General features: G+C 37.8%; 1 protein-coding gene across 5 annotated transcripts in view; it reads right to left on the bottom strand.

The window, feature by feature from the left end:
* The window catches only part of CHD8 (chromodomain helicase DNA binding protein 8), a 60,608-nt gene that overhangs the window by 23,560 nt on the left and 18,049 nt on the right, over positions 1 to 18,999 (bottom strand). For 3 of the 5 annotated variants that reach the window (XM_045526592.1, XM_045526610.1, XM_045526601.1), the window contains exons 2-11: positions 17,070 to 18,124; positions 15,820 to 16,191; positions 14,727 to 15,112; positions 13,583 to 13,697; positions 5,882 to 6,064; positions 5,732 to 5,800; positions 5,131 to 5,186; positions 4,154 to 4,271; positions 3,035 to 3,118; positions 101 to 238 (exon numbers count right to left, since the gene is read on the bottom strand). In XM_045526592.1, coding sequence (XP_045382548.1) covers positions 101 to 238; positions 3,035 to 3,118; positions 4,154 to 4,271; positions 5,131 to 5,186; positions 5,732 to 5,800; positions 5,882 to 6,064; positions 13,583 to 13,697; positions 14,727 to 15,112; positions 15,820 to 16,191; positions 17,070 to 17,912 — 2,364 coding nt within the window. In that variant the 5' untranslated portion in view covers positions 17,913 to 18,124. The remainder of the gene's footprint in view (positions 1 to 100; positions 239 to 3,034; positions 3,119 to 4,153; positions 4,272 to 5,130; positions 5,187 to 5,731; positions 5,801 to 5,881; positions 6,065 to 13,582; positions 13,698 to 14,726; positions 15,113 to 15,819; positions 16,192 to 17,069; positions 18,125 to 18,999) is intronic. The other 2 variants (XM_045526618.1, XM_045526627.1) reach the window with 1 other exon arrangement.

Here is an 18,999-nt window from a genome sequence, read left to right as displayed (position 1 = left end):
AAATTTCTGTAATGAAAAGCAAAAACAACAAAACTTCTACAGGGGAAAATTAAATCATTCCCTATATAGGCCTTTATACTCTAAATGCAAATATACTTACCACCCTTTTGAGTTCTGGGTGCCTTGACTGAATCCGTTTAAATTCTCGAATCTTGCCTTCATCAACATCTTCTTTTAGCTCCCATGTACTATCCTCATAGGGCAGAGAACACCATTTCACCAGGTAGTAAATAACAGGCTAGGAGAAAAGAAGCCAAAGCTTTAAAAAACTGATTCTGTGTTCTCTGCTGTGGTTAAAGAATAAGAATTTGACTATAAAATCACATCACAAAGTGTCGACACCTAAAAGCTGCTGAAAAAGTCAGGCTGAACACACCAAGCATAGGTTCACCTGCTGATGCACCGGTCGTGGCTTTGATCATTCTTCGAGTTAATTTATCAGAATCTGTCCTAAAAGTAAAATTTTTACCCAGTAGTTTCTAGAACACTAAGCACTAAAATATTATGCTCATCAACCAAACAGACGAAAAATAAAAGGCTTTTTTTTTCCTATACTGTGTTGAAATTAGAAGATATGGCTCGGTGCCATACCATTCTCCTGGCACCAAATTTGATACAGTGGAAACCAGGTTACATTTAGGATGAGGAATAGGGTAAACCCCTAGGAGCATTCTGGGGCTAACATCACTGGGCTTCTGAGCCCCTATAGCTCTGAGTGTAGATGTACTTCAAGAGCAATTATATGGTGATAAAGAGATTTCCTTATGAGCCCCAGGAAGCTAGAAGATAATTACCAGATGTATCACTGAAGAGAGGTAGTAAGAGTGAAGAGGAAATGCTCAAGGTCCAACTACAGTAATACTGTATGCAGGCATTTCACTGCAAGGGAAGAGGCAGCGACCAATGGTTGAATGGCTCCTATTTTCACTATTTGTGACAATTGCACTTACTGCATTTCCATTTTTGGCTCATGCAGTATAAAGCAAGCAAGATTAGACTGGGCCTAGCACAATTAACAGAAATTTCTAATTACCAATTCATAGAATTCCCCTTAAAACAACTAGCAAGAAGTGTAAAAGTGCCTCAACATAGTCATAGATGAAGGAATCCCTAGAAGTAATCCAGCTGCTCTTTTACCTTTTTGTTTATTGTAGCGACTCAGATCACTCTCTATGTAAAGTCATTTGTCCAGGTCACACATTTCCAGCATAACTTACTTTTCTAAGGACCAAAATATGTATTATAATATTTATTTCCACTATTAGGTAATGTAAAATGGATGACAAAGTAAATTTACTTTGAACAGGGGGGAAAATGGTTACACAAAGTGTTATTATCCAATATTGGGAGCGTAAATTATAGAATCAGGGTACCAAAACATTTTCACCTATCATGCCAGTTGCAACATACTCCAAAGGGCCAACTGCTTTTGGAAGAATAAGTATGGTGGTAGAGAGCATAAGATTTTCAAGGCTGGGAAGGCTGCAATCCTAAAAATGATGAGAAGAATTTAAGAGTAGCTAACCTGACCTAATAAACTGGTCCATTCTCCACTCACTTCTCACAAACGAACACATGGTAACTCTTATCTCCAACTCCAAAAAGCAAAATACATGTTATCGGAAGCATGCTTATTAGGATTTGAAGATAACAAATTGTAATAGTCCCTGGACATGTAAGATTCTGGCTATCTGAGGGAACCTGAAGACTTATAAAATAGAGCAAACTTTAAAATTTTATAGAGGGAAGAATTTGACTTATAGGTCCCATTAGAATGATATATAGGAGCAAGTCACTTGGCTCATGAATAAGCCCAGATCACCATCCAGCACTGACATCTTAAGAAGATTCTGTTGTTCTCTGCTGATCATTGAATAAGAAGTAACTATCAGATGTGATAAAAAAAATTCTGTTTATGACCCTGCAAAACTAAACCAAAGACTGCTGCTTGAAGTGAGAAGAAAGTGTTTATGGTAGCTCATAGCCTAAACAAAAGTTTGAAGTAAGTTTAAAATAGAAAAAGCTCAATTCATTGGTGGTATAGATCTATGTGACTATTTGGAAAACAAAAATGGTGGTCTGTTTCAGCATATGTAAAACATGCTCCCCAAACTAAGAAAGCTTTAGAGTGGTGATTCCCAAATCAAACCATGCATGAAAACCCCTTGGATAATCAACTTAAAGATCTTGGGGTCTCAACCTATATTTACTGAATCTGAACCTGTGGAAGTAGGACCCCAAAATCTGTTTTAAAATACAGATTCAAATGTAGCAGATCTGTTTTAATGACAAATGAAAAGGCATTTAATGAATGGTGAGTTTAGGAAATAACTAATTCTCAACAACAACATGATTTGGAGAAAGCTAAAAGTGAGCCTGTACAAGTATTTTAATATGTATAAATTTAGGAATTTGTGAAATATCCCTTTCTCTTGCCCCACACCCAACTTGCAACTGAATGTGAAGGGTCTCCCGTATAAAATCTGAGGAAAAATGAGACCAAGGGAATGACTTTTCAGTACTCATAAATATAGCCCCCAGCCAGGTGCAGTGGCTCACACCTGTAATCCCAGCTACCTGGAAGCTGAGGTGGGAGGATCACTTGAGGACAGGAGTTTGAGACCAACCTGGGCAACATATTGAGACCCCATCTCTAAAAAAATATATATATACATTTTTAAATAAACCAGATGCACAGTGGTGTGTACCTGTAGTCTCAGATACTTGGTGAAGGCAAGAGGATCACTTGAGCCCAAGAGTTCAAATCCAGCCTAGGCAACATAGTGAGATCCTGTCTCTAATTAATTAATTAATCAATGTATCTCCTAGATGTTTGACTTTATGTGAATCTTTCCTTTTAGCTTCTCTTCCTACTCCCTTACCTTCCCATTATCTTTCTAAGGATACCAAAGTAAAATTCAGAAATACTTTCTCAGTCCAAGGGATTTTTCAGCCATACCTGGAAAAAAGGGATTGACAAACAGACCACTAGAAATCTAAGAGGACTTTCAGGTTCCTCCACGCTCCAACTCACCTCCCCATTGTCCTTGTCAATACTGTGAGACTCATCCAATATCCTATCCACCTCTACATAGTCTGGATTGAAGGGCTCTTCATCCTAAATGAGTTATGAAACCAAATGATAAGAACAAAAGATCACTGTCCAATAAACCAACCCCTCCACCTCACCTTTAGCAGATAATCCTACTCCAAATTTTTTAAAGAAAACAGAAGCAATAGGAGTTTCCCATTTTCACAATATCAAATCACACAAACATACCTGGGTCTGTGCCTATCTTCTCACCTTTTGCCAGAGAAAGTCTCTTCTCCCTATCAGAGACCATTCCGTATATACCCTGGATTCCATCCCTTCTTGTATTCTTAGGAATCCCTCTAATGAATCATTCCCATAAATACAAATATGTTCCACTATTTTACATCTTAAAAAAGACCTCCTTTGACTCTACATCCCCTGCAACTATTTTTCTACTGTGCTTCTTAACCAAACTTTCCCAAGAGTTTTAAACACATGCTATTTCCGTTCACTTGCTTCCATTCACTTCTGTTCACACATGCTTCACCTTGTTCACTAGTCCATCCGTTCCACTCTTTCTTCCACTTGCATCACATAACCAAAACTATTCTTGTTAAGGTCATTAATGGCCTCCTCAAATATAATGGACATATTTCATCTTGCTCTGGTGTTTAACTAATAGTAAACCTGGATACTGGAATTAAAGCTCCTTTATCACTATTTCTAATAATACTGAATTCAAAATTTGAAAAAATAAAGTTCTTCCTTAATGATACAGTTGTTTATATCTACAGATACCATCAATAGCTAAAGACTGATATTAGAGGGAGAAGAATGCCTCAGTAGACAAGAGATCAGTTTATGATCTGTTTTGAAAATACTTCACAAGTATTGAGGTCAATTTCAAAATACCCTACAACTAATAAACACACTATGTTTAAACCTAGGAAAACAAAGCATGGGGCAATTAAGTAAGGAAAGTCAATGATCAAAATTAAAACTTTATACCCTTATATACAAACCATCTATAAGTCTTTTAAATAATCAGCCAAGGCTGATTAACTCCAGTAATTTGTGCTTCTATGAAAGAAATATATCAGCAATACTTATTCCTATTACCTCATGGAAGAAGTGTCTCATCTGAGCCATTTTGGTTTTGAAACGCTTTAGTTTTTGATGGATCCTCTTATCCTTTTCAAGTTGGGAGATAGTGGCCCATTCACAGTGTAGATAGGAGCTGAAGGACATGGAAATAGCCAGTCAGGGTGCAAGAAAGGGAATTTGGCAGGCAAGTATTTGAGATTTTGAGATTAGCCAGAAGCAGACATGACAAGTGTGTACTTAAACTGGGAGATAGTCTCTTACATCAATGCTTCTGAAACTTCAATTTGCATATAAACCATGTAAATGTGCTTAAAAGTCCACATTTCTAAAAGGCACCCAAGTAATGCTAACTCTGCTAGTCCATGGACCATACTTTGAGTAGCAAGGTCTTAGTGCTAGACTAGAGGAGAGAGAATCCGCAAAGAATTTTATCAGGAACCACCCTCACCCCACCTTTCTGCAAGGAAATGGTAAGAGTCATGTCACTTCCCGAATTTCTCTCTCTATAGTCACTTTTCCCCATTAAAAACAGCAATCTGGGGCTGGGCATGGTAACTCATGCCTGTAATCCCAGCACTGTGGGAGGCTGAGGTGGAAGGATGGCCTGTGGCCAGAAGCTCCAGACCAGCCTGGGCAACACAGTGACACCCCATCTCTACAAAATGTTTATTTAAAAAAATTAGCCAGGTGTGGTGGCCCATGCCTGTAACTCTAGCTACTTGGGAGGCTGAAGGAGGAGGATTCACTCGAATCCAGAAGTTTGAGGTTGCACTGAGCTGTGACTGTGCCACTGCACTCCAGCCTGGACAAGAGAGCAAGATCCTGTCTCTATTCAAAAAACAAAAAACAAAAAAACTCAACAAAAACCCCAGTAATCTGGACTAGTAGACTATAAAAAAAGGACACATTCCCACCCAAGATAGTCTACACAGGAGAACCTTTTACAGCACTGTGGAGTTTGGGGTGAAAAGCTTTTTACATAGATCACATACTAGTTCTTATACTTGACAAAGAATTCTTCTGCTTCAGTATATTGTCCAGAAGGAAGCTAAGAAAGAAAGAAATTACAGTTATTAGTCTCTTATTTGTCAAAGAAAGAACATATTAATTTTAACCACACATGTCAGAACTTCGTATCAATGTTTCCTAAATTATATTATTGACTCAGGGATTAAGGAACCAATCTGGTGCTTCAACACTAGAGACCTGATGGCTGAACAAAAATAAGCCTTCATCCAGCCTCAACAGATAAGTGAAAGACGAGGCAGTTTCTATTTTCTAGTTAACTCTCCTCTATCATTTCTCATAACTACAATATATCCTGATACCCAAAAGTGCTCATTAAATAAAGTGTGTGAATATAGCATTATGGGCTGATATTAAAGAGAGAGAAGAGCCAGGCACAGTGGAGCATGCCTATAGTCCCAGCTACTCAGGAGGCTAGGGCAGGAGGATCACTTGACCTCTAGAGTTCAAGGCTGTAGTGTGTTATGATTATGCCTGTGAATAGCTACTGCACTCCAGCCTGGTCAACACAGGACCCCACTTCTTAAAGAAAAAAAAAAAAGAATAAAAAGAAGTAAGACACCTCACCTCCTTCTTCACAATCCGCATAGAAAGCACTTTGTCTACAATAGCTGCATCTTCTTCACTGGGATTCTCCTGCAGCAAAAGATGCAACAGTCAACAGATAATTGTGATCAGCAGGACAAACCTCTCAAATTGCTTAAGTTCTCAGCTTACCACAAAGAATTGCATGGAAGGCAAAGTCTCGCCATCTGGTTCTTGCACTGGTTCGGGGAGGATAGGCTCAGGTTTTATTGGACCAGTCACATCTACCTCTTCTTCTTCTTCATCATCTGTGATCTTTATATCCAGGTCCTCTGTATACTTTTTTCGCTTAACTTGGCGGTTTGAGCGTCTCTTCTGTAGAGGAAAATTTAGTTAAAATGACTGCTTAGGTCTCTGAAAGAGGAAACTTACAAAACTGTTTGCCCATAGTCATATACTTAGATTCCACTCCAAAATTCTCATGAAAAATAAAACCAAAAGATGAGAAAAAGCTTATCTATCAAACCATCCGACTTATTCTATATACCGAATATATATAAATTTGCTGAACTGCTTTATCAAAGGCCAGGAATCCACTGAGAGAAACCTGTACACTATTGGCAAGAAGCTCTGGGAAATTGAAACAGGATGCAATATACTTCACACTAGGAGCAGCCCTGAAATGCAAAGATATAAGAATATTTTGTTCCTAATTTCATTTTTTTCCCTTTAGTTCCAAAGGTTTTTTTTTTTGTTTTAATAAATAAAATCATACTATATGTACTCTTTTGCTGCTTACTTATTTAGTTAATATTTCTCAGAAATGTTTTCCATATCAATGTTTTAGATGTACCTTATTCTTTCAATTGGTTGAATAAAACATTTTTAATTAAGTAATTTAATACTTGCAGCTCATGATAAAAAGTTCAGAAGGAAGATGAGATAAAATTTTTATTTTTCAACCACAATTATATCCCTGAGAAAACCCAAAAGAATCAAATAATAGAACTACTGAAACTGAGCAAACTGGCTTGGTATTAAATTAATTGGTAAAAATTAACACCATTTCTATATAGAGTCAGCCAGAAAACATAATAAAACATCCCATTTATGAAAACACAAAGATTAATTATCTAAAGGATTAAATTTAATGAGGTATATATAAAACCTATATAAAGAAAACTTTAAGGCCGGGCGCGGTGGCTCACGCCTGTAATCCTAGCACTCTGGGAGGCCAAGGCGGGTGGATCGCTCGAGGTCAGGAGTTCAAGACCAGTCTGAGCAAGTGTGAGACCCCTGTCTCTACCAAAAATAGAAAGAAATGATTTGGACAGCTAAAAATCTATATAGAAAAAATTAGCTGGGCATGGTGGCGCATGCCTGTAGTCCCAGCTACTCGGGAGGCTGAGGCAGTAGGATCGCTTAAACCCAGGAGTTTGAGGTTGCTGTGAGCTAGGCTGATGCCACGGCACTCACTCTAGCCTGGGCAACAAAAGCGAGACTCTGTCTCAAAAAAAAAAAAAAAAAAAAAGAAAGAAAACTTTAAAACACTACAGGACATAAGAGATGACTTGAATAGTAAAATATACTATTCTTAAGTCTTAAGGAGTACTTAATTCTCCCTAATTACATAAATATGATGAAACAAAATTAACATTTTTTAAACTAGATAAGCTGATTCTAAAATTCAAATGGACAAATAAATATATAAGAATAACCAGGAAAAATATGAAAAAGCATAATGAGCCTCACAAATATTAAGCTATACTAATAGATACAGCTTGATATCTGCCCATGAAGAGATAAAAAGGTCAATGAAATAGTGTCCAAATATAGACTAAAATATTTATGTGGATTTAGAACATGATAAAAATGAAATTTCTAATCAGTGAGGAAAAAGTGAATTACTCTACAAATGAGATTGGAAAAACTGGCTAGCTACGTAGAAGATGAAAGAAACTAAATTCTAAAAGGATCAAAAATTTAAATAAATATTTTAAAAGGACATAAAATTCCTAAGACAAAAAGTGGAAGGATTTTTTAATAATCCTAGATTAGGAATTCTTTCTACTAAATTGATCAATTTGAGTATGTAAAAAAATTTAAGGTTATTTGCATAATACAGTCCATAATAAGCAAAGACAAATAATAAACTGAGAAAAAAATGTCATATGAACCAGGCACTATGGCTCATGCCTGTAATTCTAGCACTTTGGGAGGCTGAGGCAGGAGGATCACTTGAAGCCAGGAGTTCAAGACTAGCCTGAGCAACATGGTGAGACCCTGTTTGTACAAAAACCAGAAAAATTAGCCAGGCACGGTGGTATATGCCTATAGTCCCAGCTACTCAGAAGGCTGGGGCAGGAGGATCACTTGAGCTCAGGAGTTTGAGATTGCAGTGAGGTATGATTGATGATACCACTGCACGCTAGCCTGGGCAACAAAATGAAATCCTATCTCAAAAAAAAACATTTTTTAAAAAAGCTGTATGATACATTTCCTAAACATAAAGAGTTCTTTTGAATAACAAAGATCAATAACACAATAGAAATAAGAGCAAATGACATGAATAGACAGTTTACAGAAAAAATACAAATGGCTTTTAAACCTAAAAAAAAGCTGACACTCACAATAACATAATTACAAGTGAAAACTAAACAGATTTTTTTTCCCACCTAACAGACACACAAAAATCAGCAAGTTTGATCAAAATATTTGAAACAGGAACTCATACATTGTGAGTAAGAATATACATAGGTATGACCTCTGGAGAAAATTTGGCAATACTCTTTGATCTATCAATTCCACTTCAAAGATATTATTCCATAGATAAATTTGAACATGTGCACAAATCTCTGTAGCATTACTGTGATAGTATTAATAGAAGACCAGAAAAAACCTAAGTTTTCATCAACAGGGGAGTGATTAAACAAATTATAACCTTAAAATAGAATACTATGGAATTACTATAAAAGAATGGGGTAGAACACCACCACCAAATGTTGAAGACATGTATCAACTGAAATGCTCATTACTGGTGGAAGTGTAAAATGATACAATAACTTTGGAAAACTCACAGATTCTTGTAAGTTACATGTTTAACTACTCTACAATCTATCAATTCCATTCCTGGGCATTTAGCCATGAAGAATGAAAACCTATGTCCACAAAATACTTGTACATACTAAGACTGTTCATTGCAGCCTTATTCATGATAGCCTCAAACTGGAAATAACCCCAATTTCCATGAACAGGAGAATGAATGAACAAATTATGGTATATTCATAAAATCACATATTATTTAAGAAAAAAAAGAATGAACTACTGATACATTTACCATGGATGAATCTCAAAAACATTATGCTGAAAGAAGTAAAACCCAAGAATACATACTGTATGATTCCATTTATATAAAGTTCAAGAATAGGCTAAGTTAAGCCACGGTGATAGAAATGCCTATGGAAAGAGGGGATGGAATGACTGGAAGAGAGTACAGGGGAACTTTCTGGGGTGATGAAAACATTCTTTATCTTGATTTGAGTGGTGGTTACTTGGATACGTTTGTCAAAACTTACCAAATTATACAAATAAGATCTGTGCTTATTTAACTGTATGTACATTATACCTCATTAAAAATAATCTGGGAGAATAAACTATTGATAAGTACTTCTAGAGGGTAGGGATTAGGAGAGACATTCTACCTTTTAGTTTTTATATCGCTGTATTACTTGATTTTTATTAAGCACATCCATCATGTAGTTATTCTTAAAATGACCTATTTTTTTAAAATCTAAGAAACACTAAACAGATCACTTGGATTTGCTTTAAAATACTTCAAAAGCAGGGCAGGACTAGAGTGGGAGGAAAAATGGCCATCTGTTGGTAAGTATTAAAGTGGGAGAATGGGAACACAGACTTCATTAAATATTAAATAACCTACTCTTGAGTATGTTTGAAAATTTTCATAACAAAAAAGGGAGAGGGAGAATGGGCTAGCTCTATCTTTTCCAAATAAAGAATAACCTCCAAGACATATCATTGGGGGAAAAAACACAGTACAGAGGAGTAAGAATAGAATACTAATTATTTAGTGGAAGTGGAAGTAGAGTCTTCATGAAAGTAAAGAATATTTCTGGAGAGATATACAAAAAATGGTAACACAGGCTACCTCTGGGGAGAACTGGGACACAGTGAGGCCAGGGTCTACAACAGGAGACATTTAATGTCTACTTTTTTGCACCAAGGTAATTTTTCTCATATCCATATATATATATATATATCCATCTATCTATTTATCTATCTATCTCTATTTTTTTTTTTTTTTGAGACAGAGTCTCCCTTTGTTGCCTGGGCTAGAGTGGTGTGGCGTCAGCCTATCTCACAGCAACCTCAAACTCCTGGGCTCAAGCGATCCTCCTGCCTCAGCCTCCCGAGTAGCTGGGACTACAGGCATGCACTACCATGCCCGGCTAATTTTTTTTTCTATATATATACTTTAGCTGTCCAAATCATTTCTTTCTATTTTTAGTAGAAACAGGGTCTCGCTCTTGCTCAGGCTGGTCTTGAACTCCTGACCTCGAGCGTTCCTCCCACCTCAGCCTCCCAGAGTGCTAGGATTACAGGCATGAGCCACTGCGCCCGGCCCATATCTATATTTTTTTAAATAAAAAATAAAATGGCAAATAGTTAAGAAGTTTTTCTAAGCATAAACAATGAAGTACAATTATCATGACCCACTTACCCCTTAATCCTTCTTCTTAAAGATACATATTATCAATTTCTTACATATGCATACATGTGTATGTATACACACAAAAACACACATACATACATTAAAAGTTACAAAGAAATATACACTATTCTACACCTTTTTAAATTTAATATGAAGAGTTTTCCCTATTTGCACACTCTAATCTACTTTATTGTTTTTAATTGCCATGTAGTATTCTACTGCATGGATTTTCACAATTTTATTTAACTATTTCTCCACCAATGGGCAATTAAATTTTCAGATGTTTTCGCTATTGCAAATATTGCTATAATACGTATATCACTGCATACTTCTGAGAGCATATACACAAGGTAATTTCCTAGTTGCAGAATCGTCGAATCAAAGGGCATTAATATTTTAAATTATGCTATATGTGGAAACATTGACTTTCCAAAAAGATTGTCCCAATTAACACTCCTATCAACTGTGTGAAATGTCTTTTCCTTAACTTCATTGCCAACATTGCCAATACTACTTGTCATGGGCTGAATTGTGTCCCCCCACTAAATTCATATATTGAAGCCCTAACCCCTAGTACATCAGAACGTGACTGTACTTGGAGACAGGGCCTTTAAAGAGGCAGTTAAGTTAAAATGAGGCCAGGAGGGTGGGCCTTAATCTAATCTGACTGGTGTCATCAAGAAGAAGAAATTTGGACACACAAAGAGGCACCAGGAAAAAGAAAAAAAAGAGAGAGAAACACCACAGATGTGTAACAATAGAGGAAAGACTATGTGTGGACACAGTGAGAAGTTAGCCACCTACAAGCCAAGGAGAAAAGCATTAGGAGAAACTAAACTTATGGACCATATGATCTTAAACTTCTAGGCTCCAGAATTGTGAGAAAATAAAGGTCTGTACTTTAAGCCACTTAGTCTGTGGTAATTTGTTTCATCAGCCCTAGCAAACTAACATACCACTTTCTAAATTTTATTAATCTTTGTATTTCTTGTATTACAAATATTTGCCTTCAGTTTGTTTTTTGTTTACTTAGCAAATAATTTATTTAACACTTAAACTCTTATTTAACCTTTATTTTATTTATTGTGCTACTATAACAGAATACCTGAAACTGGGTAATTTATAAAGAAAGGAAATTTATTTCTCAGAGTTCTGGAAGCTGGGAAGTTCAATATCCAAGGTGTTGGCATTTGGGGAGGGCCTTCTTGCTGCATCACCCCATGGTGGGAAGGCAAGAGGTGAGAGAGCACATGTGTGAAAGAGCAAAAGAGGGCAAAGTTGCTTTTATAATAAACCTACTCTCTTGGTAAGAAACCACTCCCAAGATAATAACATTAATCCATTACCTAATCACCTCTTAAAGGTCCCACCTTTCAACACGGTTGCATTGGGGATTTAGTTTCCAACACAGGAACTTTGAGGGACATATTCCAAGCAAAGAACATGTATATAACTCTTAATATGTGCTATTACCATGAGCTAAACACTATTCTATGTGGTTTATAAATGTTTACATTTAATCCTCATGACAACTCTACTTTATTATTTGCATTTTAGAGGTGAGGAAATTGAGGTACCAAGAGGTTAAGTAATCTGCTCAAAGTGACAAGGCTAGTAAATGGTAGAGTTAAGATGAGAACGCAAGAAATAAGGCTCCAGAGTCTATGCATCAAGTATGCCAATCCTTCCCTTTATAACTTCTAAATTTTTTGATTGTTTTGGTTTTTTATCTCTGAATTTTAATGCCCTCCTTACAAAGATCTACTCTACTTGAAAATTATTAAAAAACATATCCATGTTTTACAGATAGTTCATGATTTCATTTTTTGTATTTAGACTTTTGATTAAATTGGAATTTGTTTTGTTTAAGCAGTAAGGCAAGAAATCCAGTTCTGTTTATTTTCTCCTAAATGGGTAGCCAGATGTCTTAAAATTTTTTTTTTTTAAGAGACAGGGTCTTGGCTCTGTAGCCCAGGCTGATCCTCCTGCCTCAGTCTCCTGAGTAGCTGTACTACAGGCATTTGCCACCACACAGTACTTTTTGTTTTTAATTTTTTTGTAGAGAACGGGTCTTGTCATGTTGCCCAGGCTGGTCTCAAACTCCTGGCCTCAAGCAGTTCTCCCACCTTGGCTTCCCAAAGCACTGGGTTTACAAGTGTAAGCCACTACGCCTGGCCTGGCCTAAAATAATTTATTGAATAATCCTTCTCCCCATTGATTTAAAATGTTTTAATCATATATAGTACATTTTCATAACTATCTGAGTCAGTTCTAGGCTCTATTATCTTTTATTAATCTGTTTTTCTTCTCCAATTCCAAAGTCTTAGTTAATAATCATTATTTCCTAATATACTCTAATTGCTGTTTTTTCACCTCATTTTCCTTTACAAAAATTTCTTGGTTAGTCTCACATGGTAATTTCCCCCAAAAGAACCCAAGTTATCAGTTTGTCAATGTATCGAATGTATATTAAGAAAGAGAGGAGGCATTTATAAATATTAATAGACACTTAAGGTTCATTTAGTCCAAATCTCCATTTATAGATGAGAAATTCAGCCCCAGCTAAGTTAAGTAAATTGGCCAGGCCCACAAAGCTATTCAGAAGTACCATGGGTCTCCTGAATCTTAATACCAGGTTTTTTCTATGGTTGGAAACTGGAGACAAAGATGGTACTGCAAGGCCACAAATCAGAGACAGAAGACTAAAGTTCTTCTGGTCTGGCTTCTTTTGGTCTTTTCCAATGTTTCTCATCTTCAAAAGGTAAGAAAAAACTTTGTGCCAAAGCACCCCAGTTCAGAGTCAGAACCCTGAAGTATAGAAAAGGTAAGGCAAAGGGATAGCTGGACAGTTCTAAGAGAAAGCATAACGCTAACACGGCCACAACAGCAATCATGCAGCATGACTTCATATGATTTGCTTAGTATTTGAAACACTGGAATTTAGAAAAATGAATGTCACTGTTTTTTATAGTAATATGCTCTTTGCCTAAAAAAACAAAAATTTAAAACACCTTGACCAGGTCCATTCACCTTTTAGGCCTACCTCTGGTTAGAAAAACTGAAGATATGTACATGGAGTCTCTCCTCTCAGTATTTATTCCTGGCTTGTTAGCCATTATTAAACATAATTTTTCTACTAAGTTCTTTAGGGATCCTTTTACCTGAATGCTGCTTTCTTCATCTTCCCGAGGTGATTGTGCAGGCATGACTTCCACATCTGAATTATCAGATGAGGTATTGCGTTTTCTTTTCTTACCCACTACAGGAGTGATGGTACTAAAAAGGAAAAACCAAATTCATTTTCAGGGAGGGCAAGGAAAATTTAGGGGTAAGAAAACAGAATTAATTTAAACCATCACATATTAAGCTTTCAGACATAAGTGTTTTAGATCGTTAGTCTATGGCACACACAGATATTTAGTAAGGTGTTTGAAAAAGGAAGATAATAAGGTTTATAAAACACTGTCTGACCTTTACACTATATTTGATAAATCCTTGCTATTACTGTGTTTAAAAATACCTGAAGGAAGGTAGTATAAGATAGGAGAATAAATACTGGACTAAGAATTAAAGGCCTTGTTTTAGTTCCAGTTAGTTCTGTCACCAGCTGGGCATTAGTTTATTTGCAGACACTAATGATAATACCTGTAGTGACAGTCATTGAGGATCAAATAAGAAATATAAAACTTGTTTTTTAAAAGCTGAAAATCCTATACAAACATAAAGCATTATTATAATTATACCAAAAAGCTGAAGAATCCCAGGGAGTAAAAGCTATTAAGAAAAGACAAGCTACAAGACATGGAAAAGAAAGAGAGGATATGCAGTTGTGACAAGAATTATGTGGCAAGCCACAGTTCTGCCAACACTGCTTAAGGCTAACAGTGGTTGCTGAAATCTTCTCCAGTTCACAGATGAGACACAAGAACAGGGCAGCCACGTCTCCAGCAGTTCTTTTTACTGGTGTGGGTAGCAAAGGGGGAGTGAGAAATCTCTTTCATACTACAGTGATACAAAAATCAGTGCAAATATATAAATACACAAGAGTTACAGCTTTTAAACGTAACGTCCAACAATGATTGGCTCTTCCTTATGCCTTAGTGCTTTCCTTTTAAAATACAGTAATTTGCAAATTTCTATTTAACAAATCATATAAGCATTGGGACACAGAACAGAAAGGTCTTATTATCTTCTATGATAGATCACCTTGAAATATGTAACTGCTAAATACAAGTTTCTCAATGCTACTTAAAAATGAGTACACTGCCCTCAGATGTCCCATCAAAATAGCAAGCGGGTACTCACTTTAGCTTACTCTTGCCCTTAGTTTTGGAGGTGCCAGATGTTTTACTCTTCTTTGGCTTTTCCTCCTTCAGCCTCTCCCCACTGCTCTTCTTCCTGCGTTTCTTCTCACCTTCCTCCTCTGGCCGAACGCTGGGCAATTCATCCTCATTCAGGACTCGAGGTATGTTCTGCTCACCCCGGGCACGGGCCCTAGCAATGGCCTCTGCTACAATCCGATTTGCCTTCTCTTGCTTCTTCTGGTGCTCCAGCCTGCGGTTTTCCTCCATTCCTGTCTTTCCCCCCGAATGAGGAGCAGAACTTGCTGGTGATGAAAGAGCTGCCACTTCACTGGCACTTAGAACTTTAACTACGGAGAGCCCAGAAGAGGCCCCTTGGGAAGAGCCAGCCTATAGAAATAAAGACACTAAAATTTCAACTTGCTTGTGGTTAAATGGCCTAAATAAAATCCAGCTCTGAAGTAAGTAGCCCAGAAACTAGATCTCTAATTTCTCCAGAACCAAGCTCAGACTAAGTCTTACTGAACCTAAACACAGTTTTTAAAATGTATTTTTTGGTGGGAAAGGGTTAAGAAAAGGCAAAAATTCTGCCAAATTAAACTTCAGTATCCTTTTGCCACACTCTCCTATCAATACTCATCTTTATCATTTTAGAAAAATTACAACCAATATATCCAATATTGGTCTCTGGCCTAACCAAAAAAAAATTTAAATCCTATTCTTGGCCTACCTTTATCTGCCTGGGGGTGGGGGAGGAGTGGGAGGAGTTATAATCACTTGACTATTTCTTTATCCTCCAAGTGAGAGGCTAATTCAAATCATTTTTATTTTACAATAATATTAGGAAAAGATTATAAATGAAACAGCTCAAAGACAAATACTAGATAAATCATCTCTTATCCCAAACCCAATAACTCTCTAATCTTTTCATGACAAAATTAAAACAAGGTTTATACGGGTGAAAGAAGTAAAAGGCTATATCCCAGTTCAGAGGTATAAATCTAGAATGGATTCAACAGCAAGCGGTTGCTGAAAGCAATAGCATTGGACTAAGAGGTTTGTTTTCTTTCTTTTCCTTACTATGTAAAGTCTCTCACCTGTGGCTGCAGCACCACCTTGACTGGTACGGAAAGTCTCTGTCCTGGGCTTTGTCCTGGTCCCATTATCTGAGCCTGCTGCACAGAGGAGAGAGTCACTGGCTGGGTGGAGGGTGGCTGCTGGGGCTGTGGTTGTGAAGATGGAGGCTGCGGTACAATCTGGATTTTTTGCTGTGGCTGCTGCACCTGCAGCTGGATAGTTACTACTTTGGCAGGCTGCCCCTGGGCATTCTTGGCTTGAGTGAGGGCTGCCAGCTGGTTGCCCTGTAACACTATCTTGCCTGGTAGACTCCCTAGCACAACATGCCGATGTCCTTGGGGACCTCCAGACTGTGGCTGCTGGAGGACCAGGGTGATGCGTTTCGATTCACCCTAAAGTGAAGAAAGGAAATTGCAAGAAAGGTACATTAAAGAATGGTATACTTTGAAATATTTACACCAGTTTTCTTCATCCTAGAATCCTAAAAATTGAGAGTCAGAAGACATCGTACAATTCACTTTGTTCATCCTCCTATCTGTCCTGATAGAATCTTTTCTATAACATCTCTGCTCAAGCCTACTATTGAAAAACTCCTGATGAAAGGCTATCTTCTAAGGCAGTCAATTCATTTTTGAAAATCTATTAGAACAAAAGTCCTTATACTGAACTGAAATTTGTCACCTTGTAGCTTCTTCCCACTGGTCCTACTTAAAACTGCCCACTCCTACCCACAAGTATTCTGGCCCTTTATTCAGAGGCTAAAGCCTCTACTTTCTTACAAAAGAAACCAGCCTTTTGACTGGGCAAAGTAGGAGGGGGACAATCTTAGTAATAAGAGTAAGATATAAATAGTTTTTACAAGTCTGGCAAATATAAATAAACATAATTTTTCAAAGATGTCTCTTTATTCTCAAAGTATCCTATATTTCTCATAAAGCTTTGTATCATACATTATTGTGAATTCTTGCTTAATATCTGTCTTTCCCAGCAGACTGTGAGCTCTGTAAGGATAAGGACTATGTCTGTCTTATTCAGCACCAGCTAGGCACAGTGTAAACATGTAGTAAGAGCTCAAAAAATATTATACGATATTGTTAACTGCTTCCACCTAACAAGTAGTAAGTGTGTGGCTGTCAACACTGACTGATAAAAAGCAAAGATGGAATTTAAACAGGCTGTCCCAGAGATAGCTCTCATGTGTGCTCTCTCTCACACAGTTGCTGGGCCCTCTATGAAACCAAAATTTACCTCCCCCTTTCACTCAAGTCACCTGGGCAGGTGTAGAGGTCAGTGTAACTGCAGGCTTCAGTGGGGGCCCTGTGGCCCCTGGGTTTCCAGCAGGAGCTGAACCCTTAACTGGTTGAAGGACCAGCTGCTTTACTGGTCGGCTGGGCTGGACAATGCGCTGAACAGCAGCCTGGTTCCCAGGGACCTTGGCGGCCAACACCGTATTACCAGAGACAATGGAAACACCTGGTCGAAGGGGTGTGCCCGTTAGCACTTTGGTAAAAGTGACTTTTCCACCATTGGCTGTGCCAGCCACCAAGGGCTGAGCTGTGCTGGTGATACCTTGGGCCTGAATTTGTGCCACATGAGCACCAGTGACTGAGGAGCTTGGTGGGGCTTTAAGGATAACAATCTTAGGGGCTGACTGAGGTGGCTGCCCTCCAGCACTACTGGAGGAGAGAGCTGTGGCAGAGACACCCATGAAAGGATTCCCTTGGCTCAGGATCTCCTGGCTCTTGGAGACCTGCAAAAGTGCCGGTGTTGGCGTCGGTGTCTGTAATACAGGTTGGGCTGGCTGCTCCTGGCTGGCAGGCTGAGTGGTATAATCATGCAAGGTTAAGGATTCTGGAGCTGGAGCTGTGGATTCTTTGGGAAGTTCTGTGGGAGCTGTTTCCTCTGGTGGGGGGACCAGGTCACTTGCTGATGAATTTCCCATATCACCACCTCCACCATCCTGGTTCATCTGATCCAAGGAGTCCAGAGAGCTTGGCAGTCCAAGGGCTTCCTCAATGGGGTCTTGTGTGACCTGGTTAAAGCTGTCATCAGTCAGAGAGTCCAGGCCAAATAAATTTGGGTCATCAAACAGGTCCATGATGGGGTCTGCCATCTTGGGAAAGTAATGGAGGGTATTTCCCCAAGGTCTAAGGAGGGAAGGGGAGGGGGGGTACTGGCTCTCCCCTCCCCTCCCCTATTAAGAAAAAAATGTACACAATGGAAGAGGACTACTCTTCAAGTGAAGCAAGAAACAAGTGCATGTCAGATTGTCCTGACCTTCATGGAACAAGATGGCTAGGTCTTCAGAGGAAGATGGTGAAACTCCTGTTGTGGAAATACAAATACAAATGAAAATAAGCAAAGATAGTAATCTCAGAGAAAATGTCTCCTTCTTAGGTACTACCCTTAATATCAAATAACATCAAAGCAATAAGAGAAGAAGGAAATGTAAGGAAATCTGAGGACAGACATACAGCAGAAACAACACCCACATTTCTGCCAAACTAAAACTAAAAAAGAAAAAAAATAAGCCAACCCCCTTTTGGGCTCTTACACCTACATACTTAGAAGCTTCTGTCAAGAGCATTCAGCTATCTCTGTCCATCTCTTTTAACAATTATCATTTTAAGATAGAGATCCGGAAATTTAATAATCATTTGCCTTCTATTTTCAGTTCTTAAGTTGGCAGAACTCAAAAATGTACCACAAGCATTTCAGTGAATATAGATAAAGGTTTCTGGATATACTCTATCTTATACATTTTCCTTATATTTTACATACTTTTACTTACTACTGTCAGAAATAACCACCTTTAATCAAGCTCGTAGTACAATCTCACCATGTTTATAGTAGTTTTACCCAGGAAGTTCTAAACTTTATTCTAGCTAACATATCAATTAATCTACACATACCATTTTGTTCTGAAGTCCCCTCTCAAGAAACTTTTCCCATATTTAAGATCAAAAACTTCCTTTGCAAGGGATTCAACATTTTGGTTCCAATTTATATTCCCAACTTTCTCTCTTATCATCTTAGATATATATATCCTACATTCCAAGTCCACCTAAACTACACAGTTACCTTAATGTGATTCCCACCTGTGTGACTTTGCCTATTATGTTGTAAGTTCTGCCTAGAATACCCCCCAACACCTCTCCCAGCTGAAATCCTACTGACCTTCAAAGGTCTTCTACTCCATA

This window comes from Lemur catta, chromosome 1 (assembly GCF_020740605.2).
Source record: "Lemur catta isolate mLemCat1 chromosome 1, mLemCat1.pri, whole genome shotgun sequence".
Lineage (NCBI taxonomy): Eukaryota > Metazoa > Chordata > Mammalia > Primates > Lemuridae > Lemur > Lemur catta.
This window is presented reverse-complemented; position numbering and strand designations above follow the sequence as displayed.